This window comes from Denticeps clupeoides, chromosome 10 (genome assembly GCF_900700375.1).
Source record: "Denticeps clupeoides chromosome 10, fDenClu1.1, whole genome shotgun sequence".
Taxonomy (NCBI): domain Eukaryota; kingdom Metazoa; phylum Chordata; class Actinopteri; order Clupeiformes; family Denticipitidae; genus Denticeps; species Denticeps clupeoides.
This window is the reverse complement of record NC_041716.1, coordinates 7,412,577-7,428,922: the sequence shown is the minus strand read 5'-3', so window position 1 is coordinate 7,428,922 and position 16,346 is coordinate 7,412,577. Positions and strand designations below refer to the sequence as shown.

General features: G+C 42.0%; 1 protein-coding gene across 3 annotated transcripts in view; it reads left to right on the top strand.

The window, feature by feature from the left end:
* cfap74 (cilia and flagella associated protein 74) overlaps window positions 1-11,507 on the top strand; it is a 37,695-nt gene extending 26,188 nt beyond the window's left edge. For 2 of the 3 annotated variants that reach the window (XM_028994777.1, XM_028994779.1), the window contains exons 24-39: window positions 384-557; window positions 738-871; window positions 1,112-1,388; window positions 1,643-1,795; window positions 1,891-2,045; window positions 2,405-2,530; window positions 2,736-2,845; window positions 2,929-2,984; window positions 3,640-3,759; window positions 6,901-7,056; window positions 7,205-7,334; window positions 7,485-7,639; window positions 8,544-8,679; window positions 9,774-9,895; window positions 10,185-10,319; window positions 11,293-11,507. In XM_028994777.1, the coding sequence (XP_028850610.1) occupies window positions 384-557; window positions 738-871; window positions 1,112-1,388; window positions 1,643-1,795; window positions 1,891-2,045; window positions 2,405-2,530; window positions 2,736-2,845; window positions 2,929-2,984; window positions 3,640-3,759; window positions 6,901-7,056; window positions 7,205-7,334; window positions 7,485-7,639; window positions 8,544-8,679; window positions 9,774-9,895; window positions 10,185-10,319; window positions 11,293-11,382 (2,229 nt within the window). In that variant the 3' untranslated portion in view covers window positions 11,383-11,507. The remainder of the gene's footprint in view (window positions 1-383; window positions 558-737; window positions 872-1,111; window positions 1,389-1,642; window positions 1,796-1,890; window positions 2,046-2,404; window positions 2,531-2,735; window positions 2,846-2,928; window positions 2,985-3,639; window positions 3,760-6,900; window positions 7,057-7,204; window positions 7,335-7,484; window positions 7,640-8,543; window positions 8,680-9,773; window positions 9,896-10,184; window positions 10,320-11,292) is intronic. The other variant, XM_028994778.1, reaches the window with a different exon arrangement.
* Window positions 11,508-16,346: the final 4,839 nt, after the last annotated feature.

Sequence of the window (16,346 nt, the reverse complement as noted above, 5' to 3'; positions counted from 1 at the left end):
CACACATGATCTAAAAGGCGTTACATTTAGAAACATAGGACTTATACTTATAGACTTGCAGACAATTTCTGTTTCCAGTCCAAGAACCATACAGTGTGTAAAGCTGTGCTGCAGGCTAGAGTACTGGCAGAGGACCAGTATCCTATTTCCCTGCTGTTTTCACACACACACTTTCTAACACTCCGCCACACATACATACTCACCGGTACACCAAACTTCCATTCTTTTTCCACACAAACACTCAACCATCCAGGACTTAACATTCTTTATACTAAAGTCACTTTCTTTCCTGTTGACCCATTTTACCTTCATTCTGCCGTTCACCTTGACTAAATGACCTCTGCAACCTGCGGCACAACTCAATATGTCTGTTTTCCACCTAGGTTTGTCCTGTCCCCTTCACCATCCATGCCGTTATCACCAGCTCCAACCTTCACTTTGACCAAATTGAGCTGGACTTTGGCCACTGCTCTGTGTACGAGTCGGTGAGGGCCAGTGTCCGGCTCATCAACACCTCACTGCTGCCCCAAGACTTTGGCTTCATGGGAGTACCCAAGGTGACAAGCTTTCTGTTATTCCCATCAGTCTCTAAAATAGCCCCTAATCTGTTGAGGTGGTCAGTAATTGCTTTTTTTTTTTATTCTAATGCTTTAATTTTTTTATTACTAAAGTATAATCTGTGGAAATGTGCTGTTTTTTTGGTTGGGGGACTACACATGTAATTTGTTTCCTTACAGTATATTGACATCCAGCCCAACCACGGATTTGGGACCCTCCTGCCACAAGAAACACTACAAATTGACATCATTTTCAGCGCTCCCAGAGCTGGAGAATTCAATTTCCATCTTAACTGCAAATCAGGCATTAACAGGTGATCTACAACAACTCTGAACCAACTCTGAAACCAGGCCAGAGCAAAATTAAACTAAGTTCCGATGGAATTTTCAGATGTTCTGCTGGAGGCATTGTATAATAATAAGCTGTTAATGTCATTAGGTGTCACTTTCACACTTTTGTCTATGAATATTACTCCTGTCTGCGCCATATGCATATTTAGGCCTATGGCTTTTTGAATGCCATGTTGCTCCATTTCTGCCCCTTTTACTCACAGGGACTTCGCCCTGAGATGCCGAGCAATCGGCGTGTGCCCCTCTCTGGAACTTTCTCACTCGCTGGTGCAGTTTGCCGCCACAGCGATAGGGGATAAATGTATAGCAAGTTTGTACGTGGTGAACTCTAACGTCAGCCTGAATGAGTGCAAGCATTCTGTCCGACGTGTGGGTAGCAATTCGGCTACCGCTGCGGGCCCCAGGCTGTTTGCGTTTGCTCCACCTGAGGGTTCTGAGATTTCTATCACCCCTACCAGTGGACGAGTGCTGCCTGGGCAGGTACACAACAGCCCATGTATACACACTATGCTCATTAGTGCTTCACAATTGTGACAAAATGCTTATCATGATTCTAATCATAATAAGCTCTACATATACTAATGTGTGTGCCTGCACATTACCTTTGGATGTTGAGTGGAGGTTCTAATTCCATTATAATACTAGTATAGCACAGAAGTACTGATGTGCTGAAAGTGTTACAGATAACATGTGAAAGGGTTTCCTGACCGTCCGGGTGCTCTGTGTGCCCACAGAGACGCCTGATTCAGGTCACCTTCAGGCCATCACTGTCTGATGACGTCATCAAGGCCGAGGCAGTGCGGCTGGCATGCCTGAGAGAGGAGGAGCGAATGCAGGAGCTGCAGAAGTCAGAGACTGAAATTAGCAGCAGAAATGCCAATACGCCGGTAAACACAGATGCAGACAAAAACAGAAAGTATGAAGCCATGTTTTCTCAAAATCATAAACACACAGTTTATTATTTTGCCATCCTTTACTAAAGGTTAAAATGGAGTCTCAAGCAAAAATGGGAGGCAAGGCTTCACCCAACAGCAGCTCAGGAAGGCATTCAGTGAAGAAGAAGAACTGCAAAATGTCAGTCACATCCGAGGCTGACAGTCCGTTCAGACCACCAAGTGCTGACAGCATAAACAAAGGGTCTGCTAAACACTCTCACACGCGCGTACATGTACACATGCAGCACAAATGAGCCATGGAGAGTTTGACTGAGTGCTTTTTTGTTCCAAATCTGGTTAAGCTAGGGCTTGATTGTTGTAGATTGTTGCCTAGTGCATGGGGCATAGTGCATGTTAGTGTCTTATCAATTATAGGATTTACAGACATAAACAGATACAGGACTACTTTCCAGTTATTGTTATCTGAGAGGGAGGAATTAACTAGCCCCAGATTTTTTTGGTTCATGTGTACCATGAAGAACTTTAATGGTGATTTTATTAAATCCAATCACACACCCTGTGTATGTGTGTGCGTGCGTGTGTGTGTTTCTGATTGCTCAGGTCTGAGGATTTCGCAGCTGGACAGTTATCCCTCTTCCGCTCTTTTGAGGAGAGGCACAGCAAATTAATCATACCCTGCTTTGTTTCAAATGGAGACCAGGAACCTGGAGAGAAACCAAGTTACAGGTGAATTAAATAGTGTGACAGTACTTGTATACTGAAGCCCACACACACTGAGAATAACAGGCCTGCTACTGCCTTTGCTTCTCAGGAAAGAACAATTTATTCTATTTTGCTCCACATTGGAGCATCAGTAATGCATCAAAATAATACCAGTTAACATAAAGCATCCAGAAACCAACTTGTGTCTGAAGTTATCATGTTCCCTCAGTCCTCACAACATGCTGTACCTGGAGCTTCACTGTCCTGCGGTCCAGCCTTCGCTCCTGCTGCTCTCCAACAATGGTCTTAACAACATCAATTTCCATCAAGTCGCATTAGGTCAGACCCTGCCCACATTTTATGGCGATTACTCGATCTGTCATACACTAAACCCGATATTTGTTTGTCTTGAAACTGCCTAGGTCACAGAGTGGTAGTAAAGATCAAAGTGCAGAACATCTCCCAGGAAACCATTGAGGTATTCCTCCTGATCAAATTTTCAACATGTTAGAAAGCATGTTCATGTAAGGTTAAAAAAAATACCCAAAGAATCCAAGTGCAGAGCTTTACCATGGCAACCAAAAGAACAATCTGAGGGTATGTGTAGAGCTGAAACATTGAAAAAGGAGCAAATTGGGAAATGCTGACAGGAGTTCAATAAACACAGTGAGATCTGTCTGCCTGATAATGAGGAACAAGGCCTTAAGCAGTGAGACAACAGATGAGACCGATTGAACAGAGAAGTGGAGGTACTGTGGCCTCCACATCCTGTAAATAGAACTAAAATTCAATCTAACTTTATTTATAGGGTACTTTTACAACCACACTGGACAAGAATCCAGAAGACTAAACTAAAAGACAAAAAAATAAAAGGACATAGCTGCTCTCAAAGCTTAGAATGTACTTCATATATCCTTTTTGCAAATTAAAAAAATGCCCATCTTCATTTCACACTGAAAATATGACAGATGCTCTGGGTGATTATTCATCTACATCCATCTATGCATATCTGTTACAGAATAACACATTTTTGATTTAAAATAGTCATTGCTTCTGGCTTTGTTGAAGGATATTAATTAATGTACAATAGATGATGAGTCATGATTAAGGCTTATGTAATCCTTGGTGTGCAGCTGAAGCCATCTTTGCTGGACCTCAGAGGACCATTCCTTGTGCTGAATGCCATGAGACCCCTTAGCCCAGGAGCAACTCATACCATTTTACTGGCCTTTACCCCCACAAAGGGCAAAAAGGTGGTATACCATCCCTCATCACTATGTAATCACTCAAGCAAATTGTGTACATATACACACATGTCTACATGAATAGATAGCTCTCTGCTTACACTTAGCTGTAAAACAGCACTATATATGATGTGTTTATAAAGTGAGTGAGCCAGAAGTGTTGCTGAAAGTGTTACAGATAACCTAGAGGTCAAGGAAGCGACCCCGTAGTCAGAAGGTTGTTGGTTTGAATCGCCAAGGTGCCACTGAGCAAAGTATCATCCCCACACACTGCTACCCGGGTGCCTTTCATGGCTGCCCACTGTTCACAAAGGTGGTGGGTTAAAAGCAGGTTATGCTGTGCTGCAGTGTATCACAGTGACAATCTAAATTAATCTAAAACTGAATGGAATTGATTTGATCTCATTGTTGTCAAAAATAACGGCTTTCTTCATCACCATTATCTTTAGATGAAACTCCCAGTCAGACACCCTGGGCGACTTACAACGTATTTTCATGTTAGCATCAATTAAGTAATCAGCTTTGGTTCACTAGGACTCAAACCATGAATACAATCATTTTATTTCACTCTGTTGTAGTTTTTCTTACATAAGTCATACTTTAAGAAAGTTACAAGTTAGTCTAAAGAGGAAGGTCTTTGAAAATACTCAGCCAAAGGGTAAGTTCATCCTACCACCACGGGGCTAAGACAGAGAGGAGGAGTCTTCAGCGGTGGAGGGACCAGGTGAGTAGTACTGGAGGGTCGGAGAGTGCGAGGTGCAGTGTGAGGTATAATAAGGGCTCTGAGGTAGGATGGGGCTACACCATGTTTGGCTGTGTAGGCCAGCATCAGTATTTTGAATCTGATGCGGGCAGCTATTGGGACCCAGTGGAGGGAGTGTAGCAGTGGGGTGGTGTGGGAGAATTTGGGAAGGTTGAAACCAGTCATGCTACAGCATTGTGGATTAGTTGTAGAGGCTGAATGGCATTCAGAAGTAGACCTGCTAGAAGGGAGTTAATCTAGTCATGAAACTGAACAAGTATCTGGGTGGCCTGTGTTAGATAAGGGTGGATCCATCTGTTATTCTACATGAGTGGGAAAGATTGGTGATGTGAGTAGAGAAAAATAGTTGGTTGTCGATTGTTACTCCAAGGTTGTGTGCAGTTAAAGAAGGAGAGGTCTGTGAGTTGTTCAGGTGGGTGGTAGTAGCCTAGTTGGTAAGACACTCGCCTATGAACCAGGAGACCCAAATCCCAGCTACTAATATTGTGTCCCTGAGCAAGAAACTTAACCCTGAGTTACTCCAGGAAGACAGTTCCTGTAACTACCAATTGTCTCTCAGGATAAGGGCGTCTGATAAAATGCCGTAAATGTAAAAAAATTTAAAATGTGGTGAAGAATCTGCTGGATATTAGTTTGGTTTTAATGGCATTGGGTTTTAGACGATGGGCTGCCATTTAAGATTTACATTACATTTATGGCATTTATCAGACACCCTTATCCAGAGCGACTTACAATCAGTAGTTACAGGGACAGTCCCCCTGGAGCAACTCAGGGTTAAGTGTCTTGCTCAGGGACACAATGGTAGTAAGTGGGATTTGAACCACCTGGGTCTTCTGGTTCATAGGCAAGTGTGTTACCCACTAGGCTACTACCACCAAAATCTCTTCATGGCTAAGATGAAATCTCAGTTAGCCCTGAAGAGATTTTGGAAACGGAGTCTCGGAGTCTCAAAAGCTGCAGTCATCTGAGGGAGGAAAAAGAGAAGATGAGTTGTGTGTCATCGGCATAGCAGTGGTAGGATAACCCATGTGAGGAAATGACCTCACCAAATGATCTCATGTCAAGGGATAAATGAAGAGGACCAAGTTCTGAACCCTGAGGGATGCTAGTGGAGAGTCTGCCTAAAGCAGATATGGATCCTTTCCAAGTCACTGGATAAGACCACTCATCAAATTCCAAGTCTCTTTTGGATAGACAGGACAGTCTTGTGGTTAACTGTATCAAATGCTGCAGAGAGGTTGAGGAGAATAAGAACAGATGAGATGCTGATCTGTCGAGTTCCCTTTGACTGTTGCACAATGTCTCAGATAGTCAGGGAGCAGGGGAGAACTCCCTTTGGGTTGAGAAGAGAGAGGACGAAGATGATCCATAGAAAAGGAAAGTGATTAGAGTAGAGTGTTGGTGGCTGTTTCTAGTGTTATGGAGAAGAATGAGTCAGAGGTTGAAAGATGTGAAAGATTTCAGGAAGATACAGATGAAGATGAGACAGAAGGATCGGTAGGTTGAGAGGGATGACTAAAGACCAGATCCAGGACATTCCCTCTTTTGTGTGTGGAAGAGCTGCTGCTAATGGTCAAGGAGAAAAAGTGGAGAAGGGTAAGAAGGGAAGACAATTGAAGGTGACAGTTGAAGTCACCTAGGAGAGATAAATGGAGTCTCTGGGAAGTCTCCAATTCATCAATAAAGGTTCCAATTGGCCCCGGAGGGTCTCGATGAGACGATGAGAAGGATGTTCACTGGAGAAGAAACTGAGACTGCATGGAAGAGATTTTAAGATGTGTGAGAGACAGTGGTGTAAAGGACAAATTCCATGATAGTTAGAGGCAAGTACCCACACCTTTCCCAGTTTTTCTAGTAGTGTGGGAAAAACTACAGGCAGAAGAGAGAGCAGCAAGTGTAGGTGTATTCTGAGGGGATATCTAAGTCTCAGTTAATGCCAAGAAGACCAGGGAGTGGAGGGTAGTGAGTACAGAGATGAAGTCAGCTTTTTTAACAGCAGACTGACAGTTCCAGAGTCCAACTACCTTTCTTGTTTGAGAAGTATATGATGTTGCTGGTAACAGAGCCTCTGCAGTGTGAATATGTTCTCCTAAGCCTGTAAGACATAGTTACTGAGATAGGTTTCAGACACATGATGGCAGTTTGGTAAAAGGGAGAAGGTGAAAATGAAAGATTAAGAGAAAGATACAAGGGTTTGGATCAAAAGGCTGTTGCTTACTACTATACCGCTTAATACTGTAGAAAACGCCACTATGAATCACTAAGCACTGCCCCCTAATTCACACCTAAGCATGCTAATGATAACACAACTCTTGTTGTGCATTCTTAACAGTTCATTATTTGATAAAAATCATTCTGAAAAGCAACTTCGTGGTTTTGTGTTATAGTACCGAGAGGCTTTGGAGATCCACAGCTGCAGAATGACCCTGGAACTCATGCTGTTTGGTGAGGGCATTGAGCCACTGGTCACATGCTCACACTGTGGACCAGTCATTGACTTTGGCCATGTGCTGGCACAAGAGAGCGCCTGCCAAGTGTTTCAGGTATGTAAAATGAAAAAGCCTGGGATCGGTTTGCTGGAAACATTCTAATCTGACGGCCACTATTGAAAATATATCATTTTAAGTTACATTTTGGGAATGAGGAGGGCAGAACTGATGTGTGCATGTCTGTGGGTGTGTGTGTACAAAGCTCCAGAATGACTCTGCTCTGCCAGTGAAGTTCAATGCCGTGTTGGACAGCCTCTCCGCAAGCATTCAGCTACACACAGAGCATCTGACAAGCATACAGTCTACACTTACAGGCACAGTGACTACTGTAGGTAAGACAAGCAAACAAACCAAGCATTGTACTTTCATTCCATACCAGAAAATGCCTGCAAGCATATTCTATTCTTAAAACAAATTCATAAGTCCCTTATTAAATAAATGCAGAATGACCTCAAATGTCTGTTTTCCTCTCTACCTCTCAGGTACACAAAACTACAGTGGTCTGAGTGTGTTTGTAGTGTCGCCCCCAGAGGGCACTCTTGCCCCTGGGAAATCTCAGGACATCACTGTGACTTTTCAGCCTGACCATGAGAGCCCGTTCTACTCTGACCGACTGAGCATTCATCTCATGAACAAGGTTGCACCACCTGTCACCAGACATCAGAGCAAACACCTCTCAAAGGCTTCAAATGCTCTGCATTTACAAGGGCATGCAGCTCAGATTTGCCCTGACAGTTACTCCGACTAAAGAGTCAGCAGAAGTTCTACAACCCTTATATGGATGTAGATACATAGCTTAATTCCCCCTTGGGGTGGATGAGGGCTAAATTTACATCTACATTTATTTATTTTGTTAACCAATCATTATAGGTTCAGCCCTCATGGAACAACACTGGGTTAATTGCCTTAATCCAGGACACAATAATAATAGGCAGATGTGTAAGAATGATTAATCAACTAGACTACTAGACCGCTAGACAACTCTCAGTTCTGATATGGCTAAAATTAGATTACAATGAATTTAACAAATGACCTGATCTAATTATGGCTTCAAGGGTTTAAAAAATATAGTTTTTAGATTTTTTTTTATTTCGCGTACTGTTAAAAACACATGAACTTAGCTGAATCAGCCATGATTGCCCTAAACAGTGAATGTGAAGGCCTAACCAGCACACAGCACAGTACAGTGAGCGTGGAAAACTGAACCAGGCCATGCGTTAGACGCATCCTGCCCCCAGAGAGCACTGAAATCAGGCTACAGTGAACTTTTCTGCAAGCAAGAGTGACGTACCTTCTGTTAGCAGAACCAGCGGCTCTGCAGAGGTTCAATCCAGGCTCATGGAAACTGGATTGTAAATGTCACCGTAACTTTATCATAGGTCCTGGGTGTTCTCAAACCCAAATTTCCACCTAGTCACTGTATCAGCAACTGTCCTTATAATGCCCGTGAGGTAATGCTGCTCTTTGTGCAGACGATTGAATGCATGCTTGGGACTGTTGTGTGTGTGCCACAATCATGTGGGTGTATCTTTGTTTTTTAGCAAACAGTGTGTGTTCTGGATCTGAAAGGAGGCGCCCATCGTCACACCATGTTTTTGAGCGGTGGAGACCCGCTTGAGGTGTCCTGCGAGAGCCTACTGCCTCCACCACACACACTCAGAGCAGGAGACACTGAGGGTACAGTTCCTACAAACACCCACAATATTACCATATAACAGTAACGGATGCGGTGTCATTGGTGCTTCCGCGATCGGTCACGCTGAGGGTGTTCCCATAGTTAGATACGAATGTAGAAAGAGAACAGTAACATCATAAAACAATATAATATATTACATATTAGAATATAGACAAAGACACAATAGTGTAAAAGGGGGTATGATTTCCCTCACACACACCCACATAGGCAAACCATTGGATACACTGGAATGTTACTCCACGGAAAAGTTCATATCATAATTATTTCCTTTTCTCGTCATATCATGGATAAAAAGCTACACCCAGAACATGACACTTTTTTCTGTCACTTCTGTCACTCATGAATCAAAGATTCCCCCTCACAAATAAAATAGCTCAGTAAACCTTGTCATCCCTGGACAAGTCATTAGAATCTGCTTCTAATTACTAAGATACTAGTGACTACGTGTGCCTGTGGGGCTGGCCTATTTAGTGGTATATCTATTAACAACCCTCGGTCATATGAACTCGGTCAATTTTTTTTTCCATTTAAATAAGGACAGTGCTTAACACATCGTCTGGAAAGACAGGGATGTTGCAAATTAGGGACTTAGGCAGCAGTGAACAACCCTGATCGATGCCATTGTTCTGAAAAGTACTGTTTTGTGGAGGAAATAATTATTTCTCTTTACCTACCTAATATATTTTATCATATCATATTTTATTTATCTCTTCATCAATGGTAACTTGAAAGCACGTTGTAAGTCGCTCTGGATAAGGGCGTCTGCCAAATGCCGTAAATGTAAATATCAAAATATTGACTTTTTACGCAACAGCTTCTGAAAAAAAATTTCTCTCAACAACAAGTCTGTGACAAAATGTTAGTGTTAATTTGTGTATATGACTTATATGACATTCACACAGAGAGCTGTCTTTCCTTTCCTGAGTGGTTTAAGAGATTCAATTCAGGCACTGTGGTGCTAAGAGACAGCAAGGTCCAGGAACCGTTCGCACCTTAAACCTGTTCGTTAAGAGCCTAAATACTGAGGCCGAGCTTGGATCTGCATTCCTGATCAGTCATCTGCTCGCTCCCTCAGGTGGGGACGTGCGTCCTCTGCTGTTGACCATGAGGAGCGAGTGGAGTGGAGGGATTGGGGCTCCAGCCTTGTGCCAGCTGGAAGTGGGGTGCATACAGTCTTCACAGGCCACAGCTAAGAAGGTACTGTTCCTGAATTTCACCAACATCAGTCTCAGAGTCTCAACAGCTGCAGTCATCCTGTGCTTCAAGTCTCTGGTGTAAACAACTTGCCTCCACGTGTTTCTTGAATATTCGTGAGATTACAGCAGTGATGTTTTTACTGTTCTAGTTCACGCGAGTTAAAATGATTTTTTTTATAAATCTGTGTAGGATTGTGTGCATGCTTGGCTGGGTAGTTGGCTGTCTCTTGAGAGTGTGTAGGCTTTGGTGAGCACTGGGATTCATGCAAATGCTCCTCTGCCTTTTCCAGAATGCTGAGTTTGTCTGGGAGAACCAGTCTGCTCTACAGCAGAAAGGTTTTACTGTGGAGCCAGCGAGAGGAACAGTTGAGTCAGGAAGCAGATGCACCATTACTGTGACTTGGACTCCCCCTTGTGGCTTAAGGGTGAGTAGCGATCTTTCGTTAATTCAGTCTACCTCCTGGAGCTTTGGGCAAAGTACATATTTCATTTTATTTGAAGGTCATTAATGCAATATGGTAAAGATGAGTGAAAAATTTGCTGATGTGTTAAGAAATAAGGGAGCATGCAAAAGCATGACTAACAAACAGGAATAAGGACAGGACATGCAAGAATATATTTAATAATCACAGATGCACACAATCAGGTAATCAGTAGCTCAAGACTTTGGTCTGGGAAACAGGGAACTGGAGGACCTGGAAATGTCACATGATGTCATCACCTCACTTTTCTGCAGATATAATTTTCAAGGATGAGGTTTTGCATTCATACACACCCATGAAATGAAAATTCATGTGCGGTTTGATGATTTTAATTAGCCAAGACAACCTTCTTTGATCTGCTAAAAAATTGCTGACCCATTGTGAATTGAATAGTGACACACATGCATGTGCTTTCCAATGAATAATCTGCCCAAAGGAATAACACAAAATTGTAAAAACTGTTCCCGTAGCAACATCACAATACAACCATAAATGTGTCGAATATTTATTCAAACAAAATTGTGTCAAAGCAAATGTCTCTTCAAATGTAACTATATAGTTTTTTTATTATTATGAAATGTACGCTTATTAATGACTTGCAAAAATATTAAAGTTTGGTAATAGTCTAATTTAGTTCCTTGCATGCAGTAAATTAAAAAAATATTTGAAACTACAGTTATAACTGCTACTGAAGTTTCTTAAACCACAGCATCAGCAGCTTTTCTGAGAGAAAGAGAGAATTATTTGTGTCTGCTAATGACATACAAATTGGTGCTGCATTTTTGTGTATGGGGTGTGTGTGAGACTGGACTTGTTAGATCATAAAGTACTATGAGCAACATCAAACCAACTTTTAAAGGCATTCTAACTTTTAAAGATAATTTCTCTCTCATTCTCTGTTTTTTTTTTTTTTCAGCCGTACGAGGTTGTCCAGGCCAACTCCCCTCTGACCCTTAAAGGAGATGTGACAGAAGTTTACAGTGTCACCCTGATGGCCTTCACCTAACACAGCATGCATGTCACACCAGCATGTCACACACACACACACACACACACCTCAAATGAGAAAATCAGCTAAAAAAATTTGAAGACCCAACAAACCAACACAAGACCTGGCATCTACATTCTCATGGCACAGATTTATGAAATATTGTTAATCGCAAAGATTGTATGTATTTATTCTGTTAGTTCTAAATAAAAATGAATCATTTTGACTTCATACCACGGTGTGATGCAAGGAGCATCTATATATTTTCTCTATGTCTATATCTATACCTCTATGCAATGTAACAGCTGAACATTTGAGATTTGCATGGTACACGTAGAACAGATTGCCTTAGTCTAACGTACATAATGTTCTCAGTGGAACTTCCTGCATGACAGTCCAGTATCCAAAGACATCCAGAAGAGGGAGCCAGCAGGCTGTGTAAAAAGAACAAAACCATGAAAATACATCAAATAAATAAGTAAATAATTAAATAATACTGCTCTGAGAGCAGCATCTAAGAACAGCAATAAGAGGCTGTGTTAGATCAGATAACGTCACAGAAAATTAGATACAAGACCCATAGCGTTTTTGGGCAGATTAATAGGTATTTATGCAGGTAGTTTGTCAGTGCATCATTCATTCTTGCCAAGGAGAAATCGTTTCTGTTTTCATATTTCATTAGGGCTATTTATATCTGCACAGAATGCCTACTGTATGAAAGGCTAAGTACAAACCACAGGAGTCTGGAGCATCCCTGGGCTACAACAGACACTCCGGTTGCCTTGGCAACAACTGTAACACCCACAGTTTGCATACAGGCTATATTAAGTCCAGACGTTAGGAGATACAATACACTATGACCTGAAAATTATCTGTTGTGGTCGTACGATGCTACGATTACACGGTTGAGCGTAGCTTCGGATTCAGTGCTCTGTTTCTTCCAGATGAAGTAGATCTGAGGCACAAAGATATTGGCTTATTGCTAAGTCATATTTCGTTTTTATGTATCTTTAAAGAAGTATGCACAGCTTCCTCAGAAAACCTTGCATATAGATTAAATTAACCCTCATAATTTCCCGGATCCATGTTCAGGCCGACGTGCATTTTGCTTGTTTGTCTGCCACCCGTGGAATAACTCCAGGCCCTATGCTTACAGAATCCACTGCATCTGCTGGTACAGTATTATTTCACCAACAGCAGGGGGAGAGAAATCACGCATCCCATGGATCCACACCCACGGTACACCGTGTCCACAGCACAAAACGTCTACACCAAAATTGCATCTGCAGTACTGTGGACTAGACAGGAAGCCTGTGAATACAAATATAACTACTACGGAGGGAAAGGGTCAAGTGCTGTGGCAAAAAAAACAAAAAAAGGGTTGAATAGAACTATCTCATGCACCTTAACAAACGAATAACAGCGGCAGGATTTGTCCATGCAACATCCATGTTATGCCATATAAGCTGTCCTTTTGTCCAAAGAAATGTACATTGTCAAAATTTGAGAAAATAAATATTTAAGTTTTGGTCCCCACAGTTTCCTGTAAATTGCACATTTCGTTTACTACGGCTTTTTTTACTGTTTCTATTATCTAATTAACATTCCTTGCGTTGTTTGTGTGCGTGTTCCATGAAACATTAGAATATTAATCCAAGTTCTGCCTCATGCACATACGGCACATGTGACTCCAACAGTGACGTTTCAAGTCACACTAATGTGTTCGCAACAGACCTAAATATGATGTGCTTTATCTCAACAGCAGATGTCAGTAAGACTGTGCACGGGCCAATAGGAGCTCTTCATTCGCCGAAAAGCACCCAGTCAGCATTTATGCGAGATTGGAGAAGATTACTGCAAATCAGATTACTGCATCCCCAACCTATCTATAAAAAGCAAGGTTATTATAAGCTTAGCTTAATGTAATGTCAGTCCTTTTATGAAATGTAGGAGATGATATTTGTATTGCTATTTCACCCTTTTCCTCCTTTCTAATCTGATTTCATCCTCTGATCTGTGATAATTCCCTGTGATACTGCTATTTAAAGTTAACAGAAAAGCAGCCTCTGTCTCTGGATCCGGGTTTGTCGCGGTCCGCGTGATTATTGTATTTTTCAGGCGAGTAGATGTTCAACTGATCGGTGGCATTAAACAAGATACAACCCATTTTCTGTGGATGTTCCTTTTTCATTCAGCATGGGATCATTTTGCTTTTTCGTTTGAGGGCTAGTCATGTGAAATAAAGCCTTGTGTGTTTCGCCCGTTGTTTCTTATGATCATATCTTTTATCTTAATCTAAGACATGATATTACAAATGATGGATATGAATTTACATCAGTGTTACATCGTGGTTGTGTCGCCCTCCTCTGTGAATATCTAAACGACTGTGGTGCTTCACCCAGGCCACTGCTGTCCCGGTGCCATTAAAACAGATATTATTTGTGCACTGAGTGGGATTTTTTTTTTAACTCTGTTTGACTGGCCATTGGGCTTTTTGTGTTTCACTTGGCCTGTGAGAGTCAGTTAATGGCCAAACAGCCCCGACTAACAGCCCTCATGGGAATGCATCCTCGTAGGATGCGTCCCGGGCAACTAAATCTCATATGGATCTTGTTTTACCTGAGGTGCTTTCACCGGTGCAGCTGTGGCCCCCAAAACCTCGTCTCTCCCAAACACGTTACTGTACATTATTTAGAATGGCAATAACAGACCTGGCCGACATCTTTAATGTCTTTTTTTTTTTCAAAGCAGAGCCTTTCTTTACAAAAGACCACGGCTGTGGTGTTTACCATGTAGTCAAATTGCACTTGTAGTCATACAAGTGCAATTTTGTCCTTTAATATGCGCTCAACATGTAATATCCTGAAGTGCAACACGGATTGTATAATACCGTTATAGAGTTGACTGTTCCATAAATCTCGGAGAGTCAAAAGGTTCTGAAGCTGAACGTTTAAACTATGAAATAACATATGTGAGTTTGCACAGACAACAGAAGAAGCTAAATATTTTAGGCCCTTTTTGCTGTGATTACAGCAGTTTAGACGCTTGGCTTCCCTCAATTATTTCAGGAAGCTGCTTATGACGATGACAATGGTGTGCCAAGCTGTCATGAAGATAAAAGTTTGTGATTTGTGAAACATGCTTTGTTTTTTTCTGTATTAGATTTTGAATAGCATCCAGCATCCTCTCCATAACCTCTGTGGAATGTCCAAACTTTTTACTCGATGTCCCATTACCCCTCACCAGCACTGCAACTAATGACTATTTTGATAGTTGAATTGGCCTATAATCAATTAAGCTTATAAACTATTATAAAACGGCTCCCATTTAACTACCAGCTTTTACTTATAGCATGAGGTTATTTAACTTACGTGGCAAATAATAAAGACAGAAAAAATACATTTTTGCAGGCACATTAGCAGCAGCAAACCAGGCAAAAAATTACATGTAAAGAATTTTAACGTGGTCTCGGGTCATGTTTGCTCTCTTGTGATATTCCCTGCTGCAGAGGAGATTTGCTCTGATGGAAATGTTGCAGGAATGGACATAAATGATCTTGCCAGATTCAACAGTGGGGGGAAAAACACCCTCCTTTTTCCTTCCACCATCTGAGAGGGTCTTCTAACAGCTTAATTTCCTTTCTCACCATTTCAACCATTCTCTTTGCCTAATCTGCGGTGAAATGGTCCCAGACTTTTGAGCATTTAATCCATGATCTATGCATTTGTGGCCACCATTCCTCTACCTTACTGATGAATTGGTTATTGCCATATGGTCTAAATATAGAAACGATAATCCAGCTCTGCCCAGCTGGATGGGTTTTTACTTCTGGTTAAGGCTCGTTCAATAAACCTGACATTAGATTGTTTTGGTATTCTAGGTGCCAGTAGTCGACCCAACAGTCAACATTCTTTATGCAAGTGAAATGTACGCACGCTTATGTGTTTTTAGTTTGGACTGAAGTGTGATTTAGGGTTTCTTTGTGTCTGTGTGTTTGGTTTGCAATATCCAGCCTCACAGCTAGCCGTGTTTTATCAGAAAAAGTTTTTTTTTTTGCTTATAAGTCTGACGTTTCCATTACATTCCGAGATGGTGTGCAGTCAGATGTCCAGTGACACCATTTTTGTTCTCTGGTTCTGCTTTGTGCATCACAGTCACATCATTTTGTGGATTGTTGTTGGAATTCACCAACATCTCATTTCACCATGGCTCATCTCCTTGAGGAGGGCTTTGTTGATGCTCCCATCTCCTTGGTGGAGGGTCCTGGGGAGGTGCTGCCAGGAGCAAGGCACACCTGCGTGCAATGAACCCGGGGATGTTGTGTTCCAGGTCTCTAAGTAGCACCGCTGCTCTGCTGTGGCCGCCCCTCCCACCGGAGTAATATCCCGCTGACTGCTGGTGATAATTAGCTGCTTGTGCAGATAGAGATCGGCCCATTGCCACCACCCCGTCCCAACTCAGGGATGACATGGGTCCCCAGACAACCTGCCCGCAGTCTTCTTGCTTTTATTTGTTTTTCCGCTTGCATGGAGTTTTACTTTGAGTCGATCATGCTGTGATGAGTTTTTTTTAAGCTACAATTAATTTAGAATGGTTCGTTTCAATAAATGGAAAACGTACAATTTATCAGGGGCAGTGGTGGCCTAGCGGGTAAGGACCCATAATCAGAAGGTTGTGGGTTCGAATCCCAAGCCACTGAGGTGCCACTTAGCAAAGCACCATCCCCACACACAGCTCCGTGGGTGCCTGTCATGGCTGCCCACTGCTCACCAAGGGTGATGGTTAAAAGCAGAGACACATTTTACTGTGTCACCGTGTGCTGCAGTGTTTCACAATGACGATCACTTCACTTTCACTTACATGTGCATTTGAAATAAAAAAAATAATAAAACATAACTCACCTTTCAACAAAAATTATTATATTATATTATAACCCAGAAGTTAATGTTTAGAATCCAGAGCTGGGTTTAAAATGATGTACT